The sequence below is a fragment of the Nuphar pumila genome, chromosome 15, assembly GCF_984573655.1.
Source record: "Nuphar pumila chromosome 15, dmNupPumi1.hap1.1, whole genome shotgun sequence".
In the NCBI taxonomy this organism is placed as follows: domain Eukaryota; kingdom Viridiplantae; phylum Streptophyta; class Magnoliopsida; order Nymphaeales; family Nymphaeaceae; genus Nuphar; species Nuphar pumila.
In genome coordinates this window covers 38,231,082-38,250,141 of record NC_143263.1, presented here as the reverse complement: position 1 = coordinate 38,250,141, position 19,060 = coordinate 38,231,082, and the positions used below count along the sequence as shown (strand labels likewise).

Sequence of the window (19,060 nt, the reverse complement as noted above, 5' to 3'; positions counted from 1 at the left end):
AATTTTAGAGAGATGTTATACACTATCTCAAAATTTTTTTTGGCTTTGTTCGAGTTCTAGATGAAAAGTTCCAGTATCAGGAAGTCGAAATAGTATTTCTATCTTGACAGGCATCCGGTATTTTGATGGTACTCTGTTGACAATTTTATTTCTCATAATCTATGTTGTGGTTATGTCCAACAAATTTATGTGTGTTAGATTACATATTAAGAAAGTTTTAATAAAACTTTGGTACACCAAATCATTATGGTTTGTGAGTGAAAAATCACAGAAGTTGGCTTAGAAACCTAAAAATTTTTATAGTCCTGTCTATCCAAGAACCTGAACAGGTTGTCGTCCGTGAATTTCAATTTACAACTTTGATAGAGTTTGCACCTTATCTTAGTGAAAGATTGTTTCAAATATATTCTTCTATTAATTATATTTTCTATAGAATTTTTCTGGTTCTATAAGGATGCTAAATCAATGCTTCTTTAGAGGGGCAGATCTGAATAGGTTCGCCCAAGAGAAGAAATACCAAATTTAATAAAATAATTATTTCTCCCTGCTCGAACTTCAAATGATGCATTGTTTGCGGCTAAGTTTAGCTAACACATATGTTTATATATGGTTAAAATTTCAGATTTTTCCTTTCTAATCTGATTGAAACAAAATTTACATCAAATGATAAAATTCAGTTTCTGTAGTTTTGAGTTGGAACTCTTGTGCTCATGTTGTTTGAGTTTCGAAAGTAAACTAGTTGGGACATAGTTTACTTCCAGAACTGAATCAAATGAATACATGAATGATTAAATATTAATATGTATTGTTATTGATATTTATAATATACACTTGAAGATTATGCATGCTTTTATGTTATGATTATTAGCATGAATTAATATACTACATGTGCGTGTATAGAATAACATGTTTATGGTATGCATGTGATATATTTCAATGCATATAGGACTACAACATCTAGTAAGTACGCATATAGTGTACATGAGGTTCTATTTGCATAAGTGTTTTGAATATAATATGAAGCCATGCGATTATTGCATATGATATCCAATGTGCATATGTGAATGGTTAAGTGCAGTATGTCATGATTGTACATAGAATTTGACGTGTATGTTTGTGTGCATAATAACAAACATGTATTTGGTTTGAAAAGTATGGACTTGAGACACAGTGTAGGTGGACAACCCAGCTTAATGATCAATTTTCTTAATAAAGAGAACCCTGAGGGTGATTTCTGAGCAGAATTAGTCATTGAAATCACAAGATGATGGATTATATTGCGTTTATGGACACAATTAGTCGGTGAACTTGCATGATCAAACTTCTCTGACCTGCCTTGGAGAGGGCAGTGGTACAACTTCCCTAACCTACTTTATTTTATGGGTGAAAGGTCTGTCTGTTCCCTAGTTCACAAAGTTAGTGGGATGGACTACCTAAACTTGTCCTAGGTAGTATGTTCATGTCTTTGCAAAGTAATTATCGAACTTGCTTGTAGCCACTGGTGAGTTTCTCTCAACATTGAACCACTCTCAGGTGGTTTTAGTTCAGTCGGTCACTCGATTTTAATTAAAACACAATGAGTAATATACTCTAAGTGATTTGGACTGTGTTATGTAAATTTTTTGCATACCTATTGAGTCGTTAAAAGTGAAACAATGCATTAGTTGAATATAAATACTTTACAAATATTGCATGCATATTCATAATTGATTTATGTTTAAAACATGCTCTTGATTATGTGATGATTAACTGTGATATAACTAAATTTTATGTTTCTTAAAATTGTTTGTTTAATTGGATGCTTATGACTATTGATGACTTGTGCATGTATGCTCAGTGTTATGTATATATGTCTTGTTGATGTGATTCGTACTGAAACTATGGAAGTTTGACCCCATAAATTTTAAAATAACTGATACAATTAGTTGTGCTGGAGCAATTGCGAGATGCTACAAAGGTGCTATGTAAATCAACTATTGATCCTTGGGAGACGTTTTGGGACTTATTTATTTATTTATTTCAGTTAATTGATACTTTTAAATATTTAATTTATTGAATGAATGGATTGGTTTGGCAGAGACATTTTGACATGCATGTAACTCTTTCAAATTGTTTAATCGATTTCAAAAGTTATTTCCACTGTGGTTTCAAACCAAACAAGTTTTATTAATTGGTCATCTTATCTCGAATGTTGTTCTAGGGAGCTAGTAAATGTTGATGCTTGTGCAAGCTGACTTCTTAAAGCTCAATTTGATTAAGATGATGTCCTTGATGAGATATTTAATTTAATGATTCTTTTATATAGTGTGTTCAATTGGTTGATAATGGTATTCCATATTATATTTAGCACTAGGAGGATAAGATACATGCTTAGGTGGACTATGTATTGCTTAGCACATTTAGAACTTATTCGTTTGCAAAACCGTTGGATAATTACATATTAAAATTAAAAAAAATCATGTATTTTCTAGTTAAAATTCTGGGGTGTTACAACGGAGTTGGCAAGCAGAGCCATGAGCAATTCATTTAGCTTAAATAAGTTGATCCCGAACACATGGTGCTTGTTTCAGCTTAGCATAGGAGAGCTTATATAGACAATATATATAGTAGAAATTGACCCTTGGAACATATCCCTACATAAGGGTAATGTTTGCTACCCTTATCCATGAGGGTAACAATTTATAGTAATCGGTTGATAATGGTGTTTCATATTGGATTTAGCATTAGGAGGCTAAGATACACTCACACTTGTGCTCAGTTGGACCATCTAATGCTTATCACATTTGAAACTTATTCATTCGCAAAATCATTGGATAATTACCTATCAGAATTAAAAACAAAAATCATGTATTTTCTAGTTAAATATTTGGGGTGTTGCAATAGAGCTGGCAAGCCAAGCCATAAGCAGTTCATTTAGCTTAAATAAGTTGAGCCCGAACACATGGTGCTTGTTTCAGCTTAGCTTAGGAGAGCTTATCTAGACAATATAAATTTGTATATATATAGTAGAAATTGACCCTTAGAACATATCCCTACATAAGGGTAATGTTTGCTACCTTTATCCATGAGGGTAACAATTTATAGTAATAGGTTTTTGCCCTTATAGGGGCATTTTAATCATTTTACACTTATGTAATAGGTATTGCACATTAGGGGCAGTTTTATCTTTGTATACTTTATATTTTTTGTCTTTTTCCTCTTGTATGAGGGTATATTGGATAAAGTCTAATATAGTTGTTGGGATTGCAATAAGATGAGAGCACTCTTACAATCCACAACCCAATAGGGTTCAATTAAGGAACAAGGAGATTACACGCACAACCCAATATGGGTTCAAACACACAAAAGACCACTAAGGGTCAAGGCAAGCAACATAGAAAACAAGGATTCTTATTCCTAAAATACATACAAGATGCATACATTACAAAGGGGTGAAAACCATGTATATATACAAATACAAATACAAGAGGGAAGAAAGGGACTCCTCTAGCCATTGGGACTTTCCAACAGCTCTATTATGTCAAGGACAATAACGCCCTTGACACAAAACCTATTACCAAAAAGTTAAAAATAGAAAATTAAAAAAGAAAAGAAAAACAAAAACAAAAAGTTATTACAATGTATAAAAAGGCCAAAATACCCATAGAGGGTATTATCTATTACATTTACATAAAGAACTATATATATATAATGTTCATACATTATATATATATATATATGTATGTATGTATATAATAACTATGGTGCTCCGAGAGTACCTACTCTTGCATACTAGAAATCATGGTTGTGAGATGGATGTACTCAGCATAATTTATTTGATAGGAATCATGTTTTGTATAATGTTTTTTTAACATAAAAATTGGATTTTTTAAGATAAAATTTTGATACATTATGAGTTGTTGATTTTTAAAGGTCTTAAATAACATATATGTATGCTATGATCACATGATCCAAAACTTATTTTCTACTAAATAATGCTTATAGATCATATCTATAGGGTCTGATCAACCAAAAAAGTTCAAGAAATATGAAAATCTAAAGTTTTTATTAGGTGTACCATCCCAATATTTCTAACAAAAAAAATTATGATTTTTTATTTTGTAAATATGATACACCTCATTGAGGGAATTGTTAAACAACGAAAATTGTTTGAACTAAGTTAGATAATTCTAGACGAGTTACAGGAAAACAAAAAGAATGAATGGATCCATTTTTTTTTGGACCTGGATCCCAATCCATACCACATGGGGTTTCATTGGAGCAATGGACTCTCGTACAAAGATTTAAAATCTTACATCATCTAGCAATAAATAGTGGCAATTAAACTAAGTAGTGACATGACCAATGTATAATTTAACAAATTTCAAAGTATATAGAGCCAAAAGATTTTAGTCTAATTGAAATCTCAAAATTTATAGGATCGTAAAAAGTAAAGTCTTGGTTCACTGGCCCCACCACCACATCGCACCATCGCACCATCAATTATCACTTACATCCCTATAAAATGGGGTTAGACTTTGTCGAGTAGGTAAGGTAAAATACCATAAGTATAAAGATTCACAAACTAAAACAATAATCTCCTTCATGATATTGTAATTTAACAAAGAACATGAAATTATAATTCAGAAAATGCATAGACAATCATGATTAATCAAAGAACACATTCAAATGTGATTTACACATGATGAATATCAATGCTCAAGAACAATTTCAAAATTGTGACAATGAATCTTTTGTTTATTTTTAATTAAAAGTATCCCTAGGTATATGGGGTATTGCCAAATTAGCGAAGATCACTCTGACATATATTATTCTAAGTATTTTAATTGACCAAAGTGTCTACCCAACTGGCGGGTCCCAAATGGGTGGTTCATGACCGAGAGAATCCCGAGTGACGGTGATCAAACAACAAGAATGACATCCAAGACTACTGTGGTAGATGAGGTATATCACCTAAAACTCATAGATAACCCTGACCTTCCTAACTTTGAGTGATGAGACAAAAAAGGATGTTTTGCTCACATAACAATAACCTATGACAAGTAGGTGAACCTACGTACTTTCATTGTCACTTGATTTACTTTCTCCTAGTAGACTATGTGAGAATGGGTTAAAGGGTTTTTTTCTTATTAAGTGATTTGTTTTATCATGTACCTCATTCATGAGGCAAATCAGGACACAAAAGCCCAAGTACCCTCTCACGGAAACAATCATATTATGTTGTGATTATATGTACCTCATTCATGAGGCAAATCAGGACACAAAAGCCCAAGTACCCTCTCAGGGAAACAATCATATTATGTTGTGATTATATGTACCCAACCCATTCTAAATGCTTGGACACTTTTAGTCCACATGAGTGATGTGACGGTGAAGACGATAAAAAATTACATATGATATTATAGTACGGTGCTTCCTCACACACCTCAAGGGTTCTTAACAGACCTAAAGCTCATACACGAGCTCACAAGCATAAACATGAATCAAAAGTTAAGAACAATAGTAACATATCCACACGGAGCGTGTGCATTAGCACCCGAAAGGTTCCGTGAACCACAATGGCCACACATGAGCAGTAACAAAGCATGCAGACATCTCATACATAGGTTTTCATTCTGTATTAACATATCATGCATTTCTGGCAAAAATATAACTCAAAACATGATAGCATAGTCATTTTGCAACATGTGTATAATACTTTGTCAAACCATCCATTCTGCATATATGTATACACATTTTTTATCTATAGGTAAAAAAAAAATCTTTGAACGGTACATATAAATATATATATTTCATATGCTTATCGTTGCACACACACTGATATATATATTTTATCTTTGACTGGGGCAGTTCTGCGATGACGATTAATGTATGCACAAACTATATATATATATATATTCCTTTTTTTATAGAGCAGACTTGCAAAATATCTTTGCACAACCAAACTATATATATTTTTTGATAGGACAGACTTACCAAAAATCTCTGCACCCACATACTATAGATATATATATATATTTATATATACTTTTGATAGGACAGACTTGCAAAAAATTTTATATATATATATATATATATATATATATATATATATATATATATATATATATATATATATATATATATATATGTGTGTGTGTGTGATAGGGCAGACTAATAAAAAATCGCTGCAACCGACAAACTATTATTACATACATGTTTTTATTTTTTTTTGATAGGGCAGACACGCCTATGCAGTCTGCGTATAAAATGCAGCCTGCATATGGTGCTGGCTGACATAAGCATTGTCAAGAATTCTGTCCAGGCCATGGTCTGAGCTCACGCGGGTTCAGACCACGGTCTGAATAGACCAACTGTGCTAAAATGTTTAGTACTCAGCTAGGGCAAGCCTACTGAGTTTGGTTCAGACCTTGGTCTGAACACACCCCCACAAGGTGACCGCACCACGCACGCAAGGGCCTAAGGTACTTCACATTTTTCTCTCTCCCACTTTTTTCACTTCACGCTCTTTTGAAAAAACAAAAATGATACTATGACAGACCTTGTATGGTTCAACGTTTTGAAATAAATGAATGAAGACAAACCTTGTATCACCTAGGTCTCAACGTTTTGAAATAAATGAATAAAGACAAACCTTGTATCACCTAGCTCTCAACGTTTTGAAATGCAAAACTAAATGAAGGCAGACCTTGTATTAGGTCTCAACGTTTTAAAATAAATGAATAAAGACAGACCTTGTATCACCTAGGTCTCAACATTTTGAAATACAAAACTAAATGAAGACAGACCTTGTATTAGGTCTCAACGTTTTGAAATACAAAACTAAATGAAGACAGGCCTTGTACTAGGTCTCAACGTTTTGAAATAAATGAATAAAGACAGACCTTGTGTTAGGTCTCAACGTTTTTTTTTTTCAAAACTAATTCAATATCAGACCTTGGGTTGGTCTCATGTGTTTGAAAATAGATTAATAACATGCCTAGGAAGTCAATCACTTTAAAAAAACAATTAACGTGATGGGTTAAAACCAGCTGTACCCAACACCTTACCACATAAGAATAAAGAAAACAACAAAAAAGAAAATAACGTTCACATGCTTAAGCAAACGATGTTGTTTCATAAAATGGTAACATGCCAAAAAAAAAAACATGACAAGTATAAGAGAGCCAATTCCTAGGTAAGTATTCTAACAAAACAACTCTTTATGAAATATGATAAAGAACCTTACATTCGTAGAGTGAAAGATGAACACCACGAGATCCCCTTTCGATTTGGTGTATAGAGGAGTTCACATGCACCCCTCTCTACCCTGATGGGTTAGGGGTGTAACACTAAAAAAAAAACTTCCACACAAATGAGTAGGGGAAGAGAGGAAGCAAGAGAGGGCAAAGGAGGAGGGGAAACCTTAGCCAAATTCGTTGGAATGTGGCTTCTCTCCAAATTTTTGGTTTTTTATAGAGCTTGGGTTAGGAAAAAAATAGATGGAGAGTTGAGAGGGGTTGGTGGCTGATGGAAGGTTGATCTTGGTCAACCTCCAGACACCCCTCTCCTTTTCCCACACATTTCCCATGTTTTCGCCAAAATAGCAAAAAGGGAAAAAGGAACAAGAGAAAACCTTTTAGAATGTTTCTTATTTGAGCCTTCCTGAAAAGGGACCCCTATGCCATCCGAATGGCCTTCTCTTGGGTCCCTAAACCTGAAGGAGGGATGGGTTGGAGTGGGCCTCATTCTAATCCCTTCAAAAATTCGAATTTTACATGGCCCCTTTGGATCCCCAACCGGTTTGGTCCACATCCGGTTGAGATCCAACCCAATGTATATTGATATATGATCTTTGAGATTGTCTTATTTTTGCATACACATTAATGAATAAGATTGTTTATTTGTTCATTAGGATGTGAGCATGTTTTCTTCATGCATGACTTGTTCCTTATGGGAATTATGCACTTATCTTTGTAGTTTTTATGTTAAAATAATCTATGAGGTGTATGAAGGCATTTTAATGTGTTTTTTATTAGAATATTTATTTTGTGCTCTCTCATCAGCCCTTTAGTGGCCCTTGTGATTGTGCCCATCTGTGGCTAGTATTTTTTTCCCTTGAAAGGTGTTTATGACTTAGGTTATTTTGTGAGTTCCTTTAATTTCACTTAAGTGATTTGTGCCCTACATGATTAGTGTATCGTAATAAAATTTTTAAAGGTTTTGTGAAATCTTTCTTTGGAGACCGTAGTGGTATTTGTACCTTGTGATTGTGTTATTCCTTGGACTCATGACCCTTTAGTGAATATTAGCTTGCATGTTTTACACCATGTTGCCTCACATGAGATTTAAGTAATATGCTTTTTGCATACTTAGTATTAATAAAATATTAATTTGTTAATTATGAGAGTTTTCTTTATGTGTTCTCTTTGTGGATTTTGTGAGTATGTCATTTGTAGTTCACTTTTGTTCTCATGTATTTTATATCTATTGGTGGGCATTCTTGTTTGTAATTGAAGACACATCGGTGGGCATTTTATCTTGTCATATAATTATATTTATTGCATGTTTTTACTAAACTTATTTGAGGATTCAAACTCTTGTTATTTCATTTGATTTAAAACTTTTGTCAAATCAGTTCTTGTTTTTTTTATCCTTGGAATGTGTTTTTCAAGGTTTTCCTATTTGGCTCTTTACTTGACTTAGTTTCACTTTTTTATTTGATACATCTATTATCGTGTTCGGCCTTTTTGAGGTGAGTTATGTAAACCTCGGTGTTGTAGAGCCAAAGATGTTTGTTGGGGTGAATTATATGTGCACCTCTGTATTTTATCAATTTAGATTGTTGTTTGATGAGTATCATATTAACACTTGTTTTGGCTTTGACTGATAGTTGTTTGACTTCTAGTTCTATGACTAAGTTGAATCACTCAATTACTTATTTGCCCCTTGTTGTTTATTGAATGATCATATTGATCATTATAAGTGATGACTCAACTGCTATTTGCTTGTGACTATATTGGTATTTACACATTAAATCTCATATTATTGCAAAATTTATTGCTTTGATTTAAATATTGTTTTTAAATTTTTTTACTTATTGACATCAGTTTATTTTCATTACAGTATTTTTATGTCTTGTTTTTTCATTCTTCCTTATCATTTGAGTGATTTTTTTTAGATAAAATATTTTGTTTTATTAGTTTTACAACCATGGTTATGGTGAGTTATGCGCACCCATTGTAGTTGATGGTATTGATTGAAGCTTCACAACCATTTGTGAGGTGAGGGATATGCACTTCTTGTGGTTATAACTAGTATTTATTGTCAATTTAGATGGTCGGTATTGCTGGTGTATGGTTACTTGTTTGGTTATTGTTGACATTTGTATTTATTCTCTTGTCTTATGCGTTGATACACTTGAATTTTGAGGATGTTGAATTAGAGGTCAAAAAGGTGATTGCCTGTAGTGAGCAAACTATTGTTGATATTTGCAAATATCATTTCTTTTGTTATGATTTATTGTATGTGAAAATTTTAAAATCTCTCCATGTATTTTTTAATCTTTATCATTGCCCATTGTCTCTTGCATGAAAAATGGTTATTCATTGAAAAAAAATTATGCATTATTATGTGCATTAAATATGCTTTGATTACATGTTGGATATATATGTTGATGATATTTAGATTTGTTCCATGATGGTTATCTTATATTTTTTTGTATGAATTTAATTAAGTCTTCCCCTTTTTGTGAGCTCCTTTGAGCTTTTGCATTTAATATACATGTTTTTGTGTTTTGATGAATTGTATCGCTATTTGAAATGCTTATCTAAGCCTTTGGGACATTATTGTAAAATTATTTATATCTTCTTATTTTATGTCTAATATGTGCTTGTGTTTTGGACTTTAGTGATGAAAATTCTGCTATGTTCGGAATTTATGTTTTCTTGAAAAATATGTTGGTTTTTATGATTATGATTGTCTAAATGAGAAATTCTAAAAAATCGATTTTGAAGTATATCCTTTATGTTTATCTGAATGACTATTATACTTTGCTTGAATTGTTGCAAATGTTTCTAAAAATTTTAAATTATTGATTAAGGTACATATCTTACTTTTAAAATTGTTTAGTTTCTAATACCTTTATATTTTGTTATGAAACTTAACCATCCTCTCTTCATATATATATATATATATATATATATATATATATATATATATATATATTCTTGTTCAAAATATATTTGTTTTGAAACTATATACATATAACCTATAACTATTTTTTAACTATTGTATTAAAACATTTTTTTAAACTATTTAATTAGAATATATTTCATTGTGTAGTTGAAACTTTTGTTTTGTTCTCTCTGCAGATTCTTAAAGATGATATGGGTTGAAAAATAAATTATGTTTTTGATGATGAAGATAGTTGATGGGACATTTGGTAAAGATGATGAAGATAGTTGATGGGACATTTTGTAAAGATTATCAATGAAAACTTGGATCCTTTTTTTTTGTATTTTCAAACTTTCAGTAATCACACCATAAGTTTGAGGAAGTGTATATATATATAAACCAACAAAATAGAATTTTCATAGGTTTTTTTTTTTCTAAAATTTCACCGTCCAGATGCAATCTAGATGTTTAGTTTTATAGAAGTATACTCTTAGATCATTCAATTAGAATGTATAAGAAAGATCTTTTAAGGCTTGAAAATCAATGGCTCAAAATTTTCATAAATATTCAAGCATACAAAATCACATTTCTTGATCCAATTACAATGATCCAATAATCAATTCCAAGCAAATGGACCATGCCGAATGCATCTCGGTTAGATTTGCAAAAAATCCTATAAAAATCTTGGTTCATACTAGTATGGGTATGCCCATTGGTGCCTCTTGTGATCTTGTGTATTTGCCATTGATTGGCTTATGCATTGTCCTTACGTAGACTTGTGCTTGTGCACATTTATGCTCTTTGTAGCCATTGTATGCACTTGTGTGCTTTTGACATTTGTATTGTCTCTTGTAGGACTTGTACTTGTGCACAATGTGGTTTACTTTTCACTTGATTTTATTACAATTGTATCGCGTGAAGGTTTGAATATCACATACTTATATAACACTATGTCCATGTTTCTTCAAGTTATAGAATCAATGTGAAATCCTTGTGCATGAACTCTCTCTCTCTCTCTCTGTGCAAGCACATTATTAGTTAGTTTTAAAAGCTCAAATTCATGTGCAGTTAAGCTACCCTCCAAATGGTTGGTCATAGTGGTCTTATAGAGTTAATTCTAGTCTTAATGTATATTGTTCTGGAATAGATGTATATTGGTTCATGAGTGGAAAACACTCTTTGTGACCCAACAGCATTGTCCAGATGACAATCTGAAGTTCTGAATGGCCTGTATATTACAACATTCAAATAGCATTCTCATTATCAAACCAACAGCCAGTATTACAAATCCAAATAAAAATTGGTAGCTCAAGAGCTGTACAAAAAGCATCATGCAATCTCCAAACTGCGACAAAGTATATTTGCAGTAGGAAGTCACTATACAAATCAATGTCAACAAAAGGGATAGAATTTACTCCTACAGTTGCTGATATAACTAGATATGATCTCCTTCAGCCCACTACCTCTTCTTCCATTACTGAATCAATCCATCTTACAATTATTTCAAATTGATTCAATATTCCAAGGGCTGTTATCTTCTCTCAAAGTTGAAAACCTTAACTGAGAAGGCAAAGACAAATGCAAACAGCAAGGAGAATCCTACAACCACTACTGACACCACACCCAAGAAGTCATGACGGAACCCAAAATGAGACCTTATGAATTCCTCCACTGTCATGGTGGTGGTTGTGGAGGTGAGCACTTCTAGATTAGTCTTTACATCACCAAACTGTGAAGCGACTAGCCCATACAAGGTCCAGGCAATAGGGCATGCCCAATAGTACCATCTCCACCACACTGGCATTGACTGAAAAGCATAGAACAGGTAATTTAACAACACCATTCTGAAAAATATCTAACAGAATAAACAGAGGTGCAGATGATCACATACCGGACGTGGGATGAGGAAGCCAGAAAAGAGGTTCCAAATTGCATAAAATGCAGAAGACACAATGGATGCGATGTGATGATTGGGAGTCATTGCAACTGCCATCATCCCATAGTAGGTGAAATACAGGAGTGTGAAGAACATGAAGAATAGGTACCAGAAAAACTTGGCAGCAGTCCATTCAAATCCTATCATTGCATATACTATAACCCCATAGACCAGACTTTGAGCGAAAACATATGGTATTTCAATAGCAGCCTGCAAATACATTCCAATGTTTATTAGCTGTGGAAATACAGAGACAATATGTACTTATTGTTAGTAAATATGACTAATATAGGGAGTCTTATGAATTAAAAGACAGCAGTTTACCTGTGCAAAAGCATATGGCAGTGCTGAAAACATTCCAGCAGCCCTCTCCCTATAGAAGACAGTTCTTTCAATGGCTACAACTGGTTGAACAGATGATCCATTGTTTATACCAATGAATAGAACGGCGGTATACATCGAGCCCATCGCGTTGATCAGATCCTGCTGCTTACTCCTGTGAAGAATACAAAAATCAGATGTATATACTCTAGTTTAAGAACTTTATTACATGAAATACATTGAATCAATTTCGTAATACCTTTTCATGCCAAGGTCCCAAAATATAGCCCCAAACATCAAGGCTATGATGGTTGTGAAGAAGAACCGTATAGCTGTGTATGGAGGGTTACGCCAGTAAGACCAGTGCTGTTTCCATAGGCATGCTAAACACTGAGTGATGAAGGACTGCGAGTACTTTGTTGGGAAGTAGAGATCTTTAGACCCAGGTGGAGGTGAACTCAGTTCATTTATCAGTGCTCTGTTTCTCCTGCAGAAATCACAATATGAAATTTTATGGATGTTTTGTACAAGCCATATGCTTAAATCATGAACATAATGCCTTATGTTACTTCCAACTTGACTATTCTGATTCACAGCAAACTAATCCATGTCATAGACAGACATAATACGAAGCATATAAGTAAGAGTATACTCACTGATACAGATTAGAGTTTCTGTATATCTCAGCAAAGTCTACACCAAGAATGTTTTCTTGTGCTTCTGTTGTCACTTCCAGCATCCATGTTGCTGGATTGTACCTTTCTTTTATCTTGCTAACTCCATCAATTCCCTAGAAGAAACCACAACTTGATTTATCTTTGGCACAAAGAAGAAGGAACAAATTTTGAGCACTAAATTAGTATGCCTCACCTCAAAGTATTCAATTAGGTGACATGAATGCTGGCCCAATGGACCTACATATATTTCCTCTCCACCTCGCTTCATTAGGAATAGCTGAAATTCATAAGAGAAGTTACTTCAAGTAGGGAAGAGGGTCGGCCTCCAAGAACTCACAACTAATATGCAACTACTTGCATGTGCGCAGTTTGGCTAATTTCTTAACATAATGATTTCATATCATTGTTAACAAGGCATGCATTGTCCATTGATAAAAGTTATGCACTTTTATGCATCTACAGAGATGTATGACTGTGTCTTACCTCATCAAATGCTTCAAATATGTCGATACTGGGTTGATGAATTGTACACACCACAGTTCTTCCTGTGTCAACTGTGTTTCTTACTGTTCTCATCACAATTGCTGCAGCTCTGGCATCAAGTCCAGAGGTCGGTTCATCCATGAATATTATGGAGGGATTAGCAACAAGCTCCACTGCAATTGTCAACCGTTTGCGTTGCTCGGTTGAGAGTCCATTTACACCAGGTAACCCCACAATGGATCCCCTCAATGATGTCAGTTCCACAAGTTCCATAACCTCCTCAACGAATAGCTGCACACATTGATCTTTGCAGTAAGATAGGAAGCACATTTTCCAGATGGATACTACAAGAAATGAAGATCATTCATGATACGCTTGACAATTGTCAGTTCTAACCTTTCTTGTAGCAGAGTCAACTTCAGGAGGTAAACGAAGCCATGCTGAGTAGACAAGGGATTCATATACGGTAACATGGGGAGAATGGATGTCATTCTGCTCACAGTAGCCAGAAATACGAGCAAATGTTTCCTGTTTCTTTAGATAACCTGATATTTTGATGCTTCCTGTGATATATCCACCAGTTTTTCTTCCTGCTAACACATCCATTAATGTAGTCTTGCCAGCTCCACTTACACCCATCAAGGCTGTTAATACTCCAGGTTTGAAACACCCACTTACACACTTTAAAAGCTCTAACTTGTCCTCCATAACACCTTGAGATTTCATTTCCTACAGATTTCAGATTTCACTTAAAAGACAGTTCTGATATTAAAAATTTGAAAAAAGAAAAGAATGCACCCAGATCACATAGTGTTTTCAGAAAATTTAGCTTTACCTGTGGCATGTCTACTGAGTATCTGATGTCATCAAAGGTGATGGATAGAGGTGTAAATGGAAGGACCATTCCTTTCTTTTGGCTATGAACAGATTCAGTAATATATTCTGGTTGAGCTGGAGTAGACAGTTTCATATTTTATCAACTATTCATAGAAAGCACAGTGATTTGCTGCCAATTAAGAATAAACGCTTGGGATTGATCAAAGTCCGATTACCTTCAGGGATGTTCCTTGCTCTTGAGGATAGTTCCAAATTTACATTTTCTCCAGTCAAATTAGCTTGTTTCCCCTTTAATGCTTCTTCGGATATAACTCCTTGTGATTTTCCAAAAGCTGCATGCACACAGCCATCGTGGGGCCAGCCTGATAAGTAACATTAAGGCCATGTATCCCATGACAGAAATTAAAACTGGAACTTACGTTTGAGATAAGCAAGAGCGACGGTAAACAGTCCATTGAAGAGTAAAGTGTATCCAAAGAGTGCACCAACTCCGATCCAATACCAGTATCCTTGATGAAACATTCCACGTGCTTCCAAGACTGACACGCCCAGTGACACATTTGAATTCGGTAGAACCTACAAATCAAATCGGTTGAAGATGAAATGCAATTCTCAATGCAGCCATGATATGCTTCAGCATAGGATCAAAGACTTACTCGTCGCCAACTATTCCCAAGGAATTCATTCACAGAAATGGCATTCTGCCCATACATAAGTGGTGAAATCCAGTAGCCCCAGATCCACCATTTCTTAATATCATCTGTTGCAAATGAATAAGATTCACTAAATAACTATAATTTTTAAGAAAATGCTTACATCTTAATAAAGAAGGATGCATCTATAAGAAAAGGAAAGAAAGAAAACAACCATATGGTAGCCTTACCCTTGGAGAGTATGAAACCACCAAGAACGATAATCACAAGCATTGCGAAGGATCCAAACGTATTTGAAATAATCAGGTCACGGCCCAAGGAAGCAATTAAACGGAAAAGACCAGATGCCATTTGGTTAATTGATAGAAGCAGAAGATATTGCCTGAACATCCTGTAGTTACAGCATGGGAGGGTGCTCATGTTAGAACATTTTGTATTTGAATTGCATTAGATTCCAACTAAGGGAAGCAATAGATTATTATTTCTTGTTCATACAATATTCTCTTGTTTATGCAGAAAATGTGAAAGAGGCCATGATTTAATCAGGGATATAAATAATCTTCAAAATGAAATTAATGCCTCACCTGCCAGCATTTGGATCATAACCCACCACATAGTAAGTCAAAAACACCCATACAGCAGCCTCAACAATTGATACAGGAACGTTAGCAATCCATGCAGGGAGTGAATACGCCCATGCTGGATAGAAACGCAAGTCTCTTTGCTTATAAAAAACAGGCAGTCTTGCAATTGTCATAGAAAGCTCAGCAAAGCCATTGAACATAAGTAAGACTAGTGCAAAAAACAGAGCACCCAGATAAATTGCTCCATCATTCACAGTGTTCCGGTGCATCTCAGTACGTAGAAAGAGTGTCATTGTGATAAAGCCGACGACTGTAAGCTGTAACAAGATTAAAATATATAAAACGATTGAGCAACTCATGAAAGATCGTTAAAATATTCTTCAGAATTGGGAGCAGGCATCTATCACTGCTCACCTGCGTCATTTTGAAAATATAGACAAAAGAATTCCTCTTCATTAGCAATACTTCCCTTGAGAAGGATGCTTTTAACAGCTCCTTCTTGCTAACACCATACTTGGAAGTTGTTAATGCAGCAGGATGGCTCTTGCTCTTGTCAAATGGTACACGAAGTTCAGCATCTAGTCTCTGTCCAATGTAAAATGAACGAAATGCCTCTGCAAATTCTTTCACAGGTACAAATCTGTAAGTTTCCTCATTGTGCATCCAGTACTGCCTCTGATCATTACGGGATGTTACCTAGTAAATTATAGTAGATTACCTCATCAGAATGTTACATATATACACATGCAAATATTCAACAAAATGAGATATATTTATATTTTTCAGTTACAGGAAATGGAATAGACTGTCAATCATGGAATCTTGGTAGAGCTTACTTCTTGTAGAAAATCTGCAACACCTTTTCTCTCAGGACACTTGAAGCCCATAGATTCAAAGAACTCAAGTATATGCTCACGAGGACCGTGGTATATGATGTGCCCATCAGATAGAAGAATGATGTCATCGAACAAATCATAGGTCTCTGGTGCTGGCTGCAGCAAGGAAATAGCAGCTGTGCCACCAAGAATATGAACATATTGTCTGATGGAATTCACAATTCTGTAAGTAGTGGAGCTATCTAAACCAGTTGAAATCTCATCCATGAATAGGGCTCTCGATGGTCCAACCACCATCTCTCCTGGAAAAAAATCATGAATGAGCTACCATTGTAACTGACATTGCTTGCTTGAAAAGGAAATTACTTAGATAATCATATACACCTCCAGTGTATCTTAAATTAGGCCTATTCTTTCTACCTGTTGTTACACGCTTCTTTTGTCCCCCAGAAATTCCTCTGAATATTTCGTTTCCAACCATGGTGTCAGCACACACATCTAGACCTAGTATCTGGTGTTATAAACGATGTTACTGAAAATCGAGAAATATAGTTAATCTTGGGATAATACGGAAAATCATTATTGACACCTACCTTTAGCATATAGTCTGTCACTACATTGGCCTTCTGTCCTTCCAGTGATGCAGCCTACAACAGGTTGAAAGTTGAAACCGTGAAAATCTAAGCCTCATTACAGATTCCAGCTTTTTGTATTATCTCCGTTTATGAGTTGCACATGAATGTTTTTAGTTTTTTGGTGATTAAATTTGAGCTGAGATATAGAATGATGCATGATGCTTCTGTGAAGCAAGCATCAATCCTGACAAATATAGAAGAGCAAAGCAGCCAAAAAAAACTTCGGGAATGAGAAATTTAAACATGATTTAGATGGGAATACAAAATGCAGAGAGACCAATATGAAAAAGAAACACAGATCGGAAAAGTAACATGAACCCTGCTTGTCAAAAACATAAATGTAAATAAAAATGGAGGGAAGTACATTGTCTATGCATCCTACCTTCATGAAGATATCAAGATCAGGATCTGGTTTAATATTGGCCTCCTTTTCCCTTCTAGACAACTCTTCCAACATAGCTGCCTCAAAGGAAATGAAATTAACACAAAAGAAATGCATAAAGCTTTATGTGTTAATATATTAACTTAAACTTTACATACCATAACGTGAACCAACTCCTTGGCATCTAGCAGAGAAAGCTAAGGATTCCCTGACCGTCATTTCTCCGATATGGAGATCATGCTGGCTAATATATGCAGAGGTTCTCTGAGGAACAAACTCTTCCAAACCATGTCCGTTATATGTTATTCTTCCAGACATCTAATGTTTCAAAAAAAAAATGGACAACCATCAATTCTGAAACAAGTTTTACCATCTAATTTGCTATGAAATGAAGAACTGGATGGTTGTGTCAGTACCTTCAAACTTGAATCGAGCTTTCCTGCCAGAGCTAACAACAAAGTGGTCTTCCCAGAACTTGGCGGGCCTAAAACCAGCGTCATCCTGCAAATTATAAGCTAGCAAGTGTAATTCTGACACCAAAAACTTTTAGGGAAAAGTAGATTGGTTTATTCTTTACCTTTCAGGTCTTATGATTCCATTGACATTATGAAGAACGGACAACAGATTCTTCTTCTTTGGAAGAATATGGAGGAAGTTCAAGGAACTCTTTCCATGCAAAATTCAGAAAATTCGTAAGTCATTAAGTCGAATTTGTCCCTTCTCATCTATATAGATTGGTGAAAATTTATAATTACCTCTAGCACATTGACAACAGAATTCAGCAAAGTGGGCAGTCCTCTGCTACCAACATAAACTTCTGCATCAACATTCAAATTCTCGAACCGAACTTCGATCTTTGGCATATCAATTCCAACTCTAAAACCCCACAGCATTAAGAAGCAAAAACACCCATTAAAATCCAGGACATGAAGGACTAATTTGTGATATGAAAACATCCATCTTGAAGTAATCTCACGAATTACCGATCGATTCGGTCTTTGAGCTTGACAAGGAACTTCTCGTTGTCTTCGTCTGCAACTCTGACGAGCCTGTTCAGCAAATTCTGCCTCTCCTCAAGCCCAAACTTGAGGACATCCACTTCTGTGAGCCCACCACCTTGATGTTCACTGAGTATCCCCTTCCTGATCCTGTCATAGGTGGGCAGCTTCTCGAGGGCTGCCCACCTGAGCGCTTCCTCATCATCCTCATCTCTGGAAGACTTGGAGAAGGCATCACTACCACTGTTCCTCCACACAGTAGATGACCCCATTGCTCTAAGACTCCCAACTCTGTAAATATCACTCCCTGTCTCCATTTCTCCAGGCCACTAGGAGCTCCAATATCCAACACCCACAAACTAAATCTCAATATGAAGAATGAAAAAACTTGGGACACACAGATCCAAAGATCAACTTAGATATGATGAAATCTTGGGTGGCAGAAGAGGGCTGTCCTCCACTTATATTGGTGGAGAGAGAGATGATGAAATCTTGGGTGGTGCCTAAGGAGAAGATGGCTGTCCTCCCCTTCTTATATTGGTGGAGAGAGAGAGAGATTTCCC

The 19,060-nt window shown here is 34.9% G+C and overlaps 1 protein-coding gene across 1 annotated transcript; it reads right to left on the bottom strand.

Moving 5' to 3' along the window:
• Window positions 1–11,469: 11,469 nt before the first annotated feature.
• On the bottom strand, window positions 11,470–18,829 carry LOC149815169 (pleiotropic drug resistance protein 1-like). Its single transcript, XM_089989880.1, has 24 exons — window positions 18,483–18,829; window positions 18,255–18,375; window positions 18,077–18,165; window positions 17,916–18,000; window positions 17,658–17,817; window positions 17,500–17,576; window positions 17,076–17,129; window positions 16,903–16,993; window positions 16,483–16,784; window positions 16,061–16,342; window positions 15,647–15,963; window positions 15,293–15,453; window positions 15,066–15,169; window positions 14,829–14,985; window positions 14,625–14,741; window positions 14,408–14,523; window positions 13,969–14,301; window positions 13,573–13,863; window positions 13,283–13,366; window positions 13,069–13,202; window positions 12,672–12,899; window positions 12,416–12,587; window positions 12,047–12,301; window positions 11,470–11,962 (listed from the first exon to the last, which is right to left on the bottom strand). Exons 1-24 carry the CDS (start codon window positions 18,812–18,814, stop codon window positions 11,687–11,689), a joined length of 4,338 nt encoding a protein of 1,445 aa, XP_089846006.1. The 5' UTR covers window positions 18,815–18,829; the 3' UTR covers window positions 11,470–11,686.
• Between the last annotated feature and the right edge of the window lie 231 nt (window positions 18,830–19,060).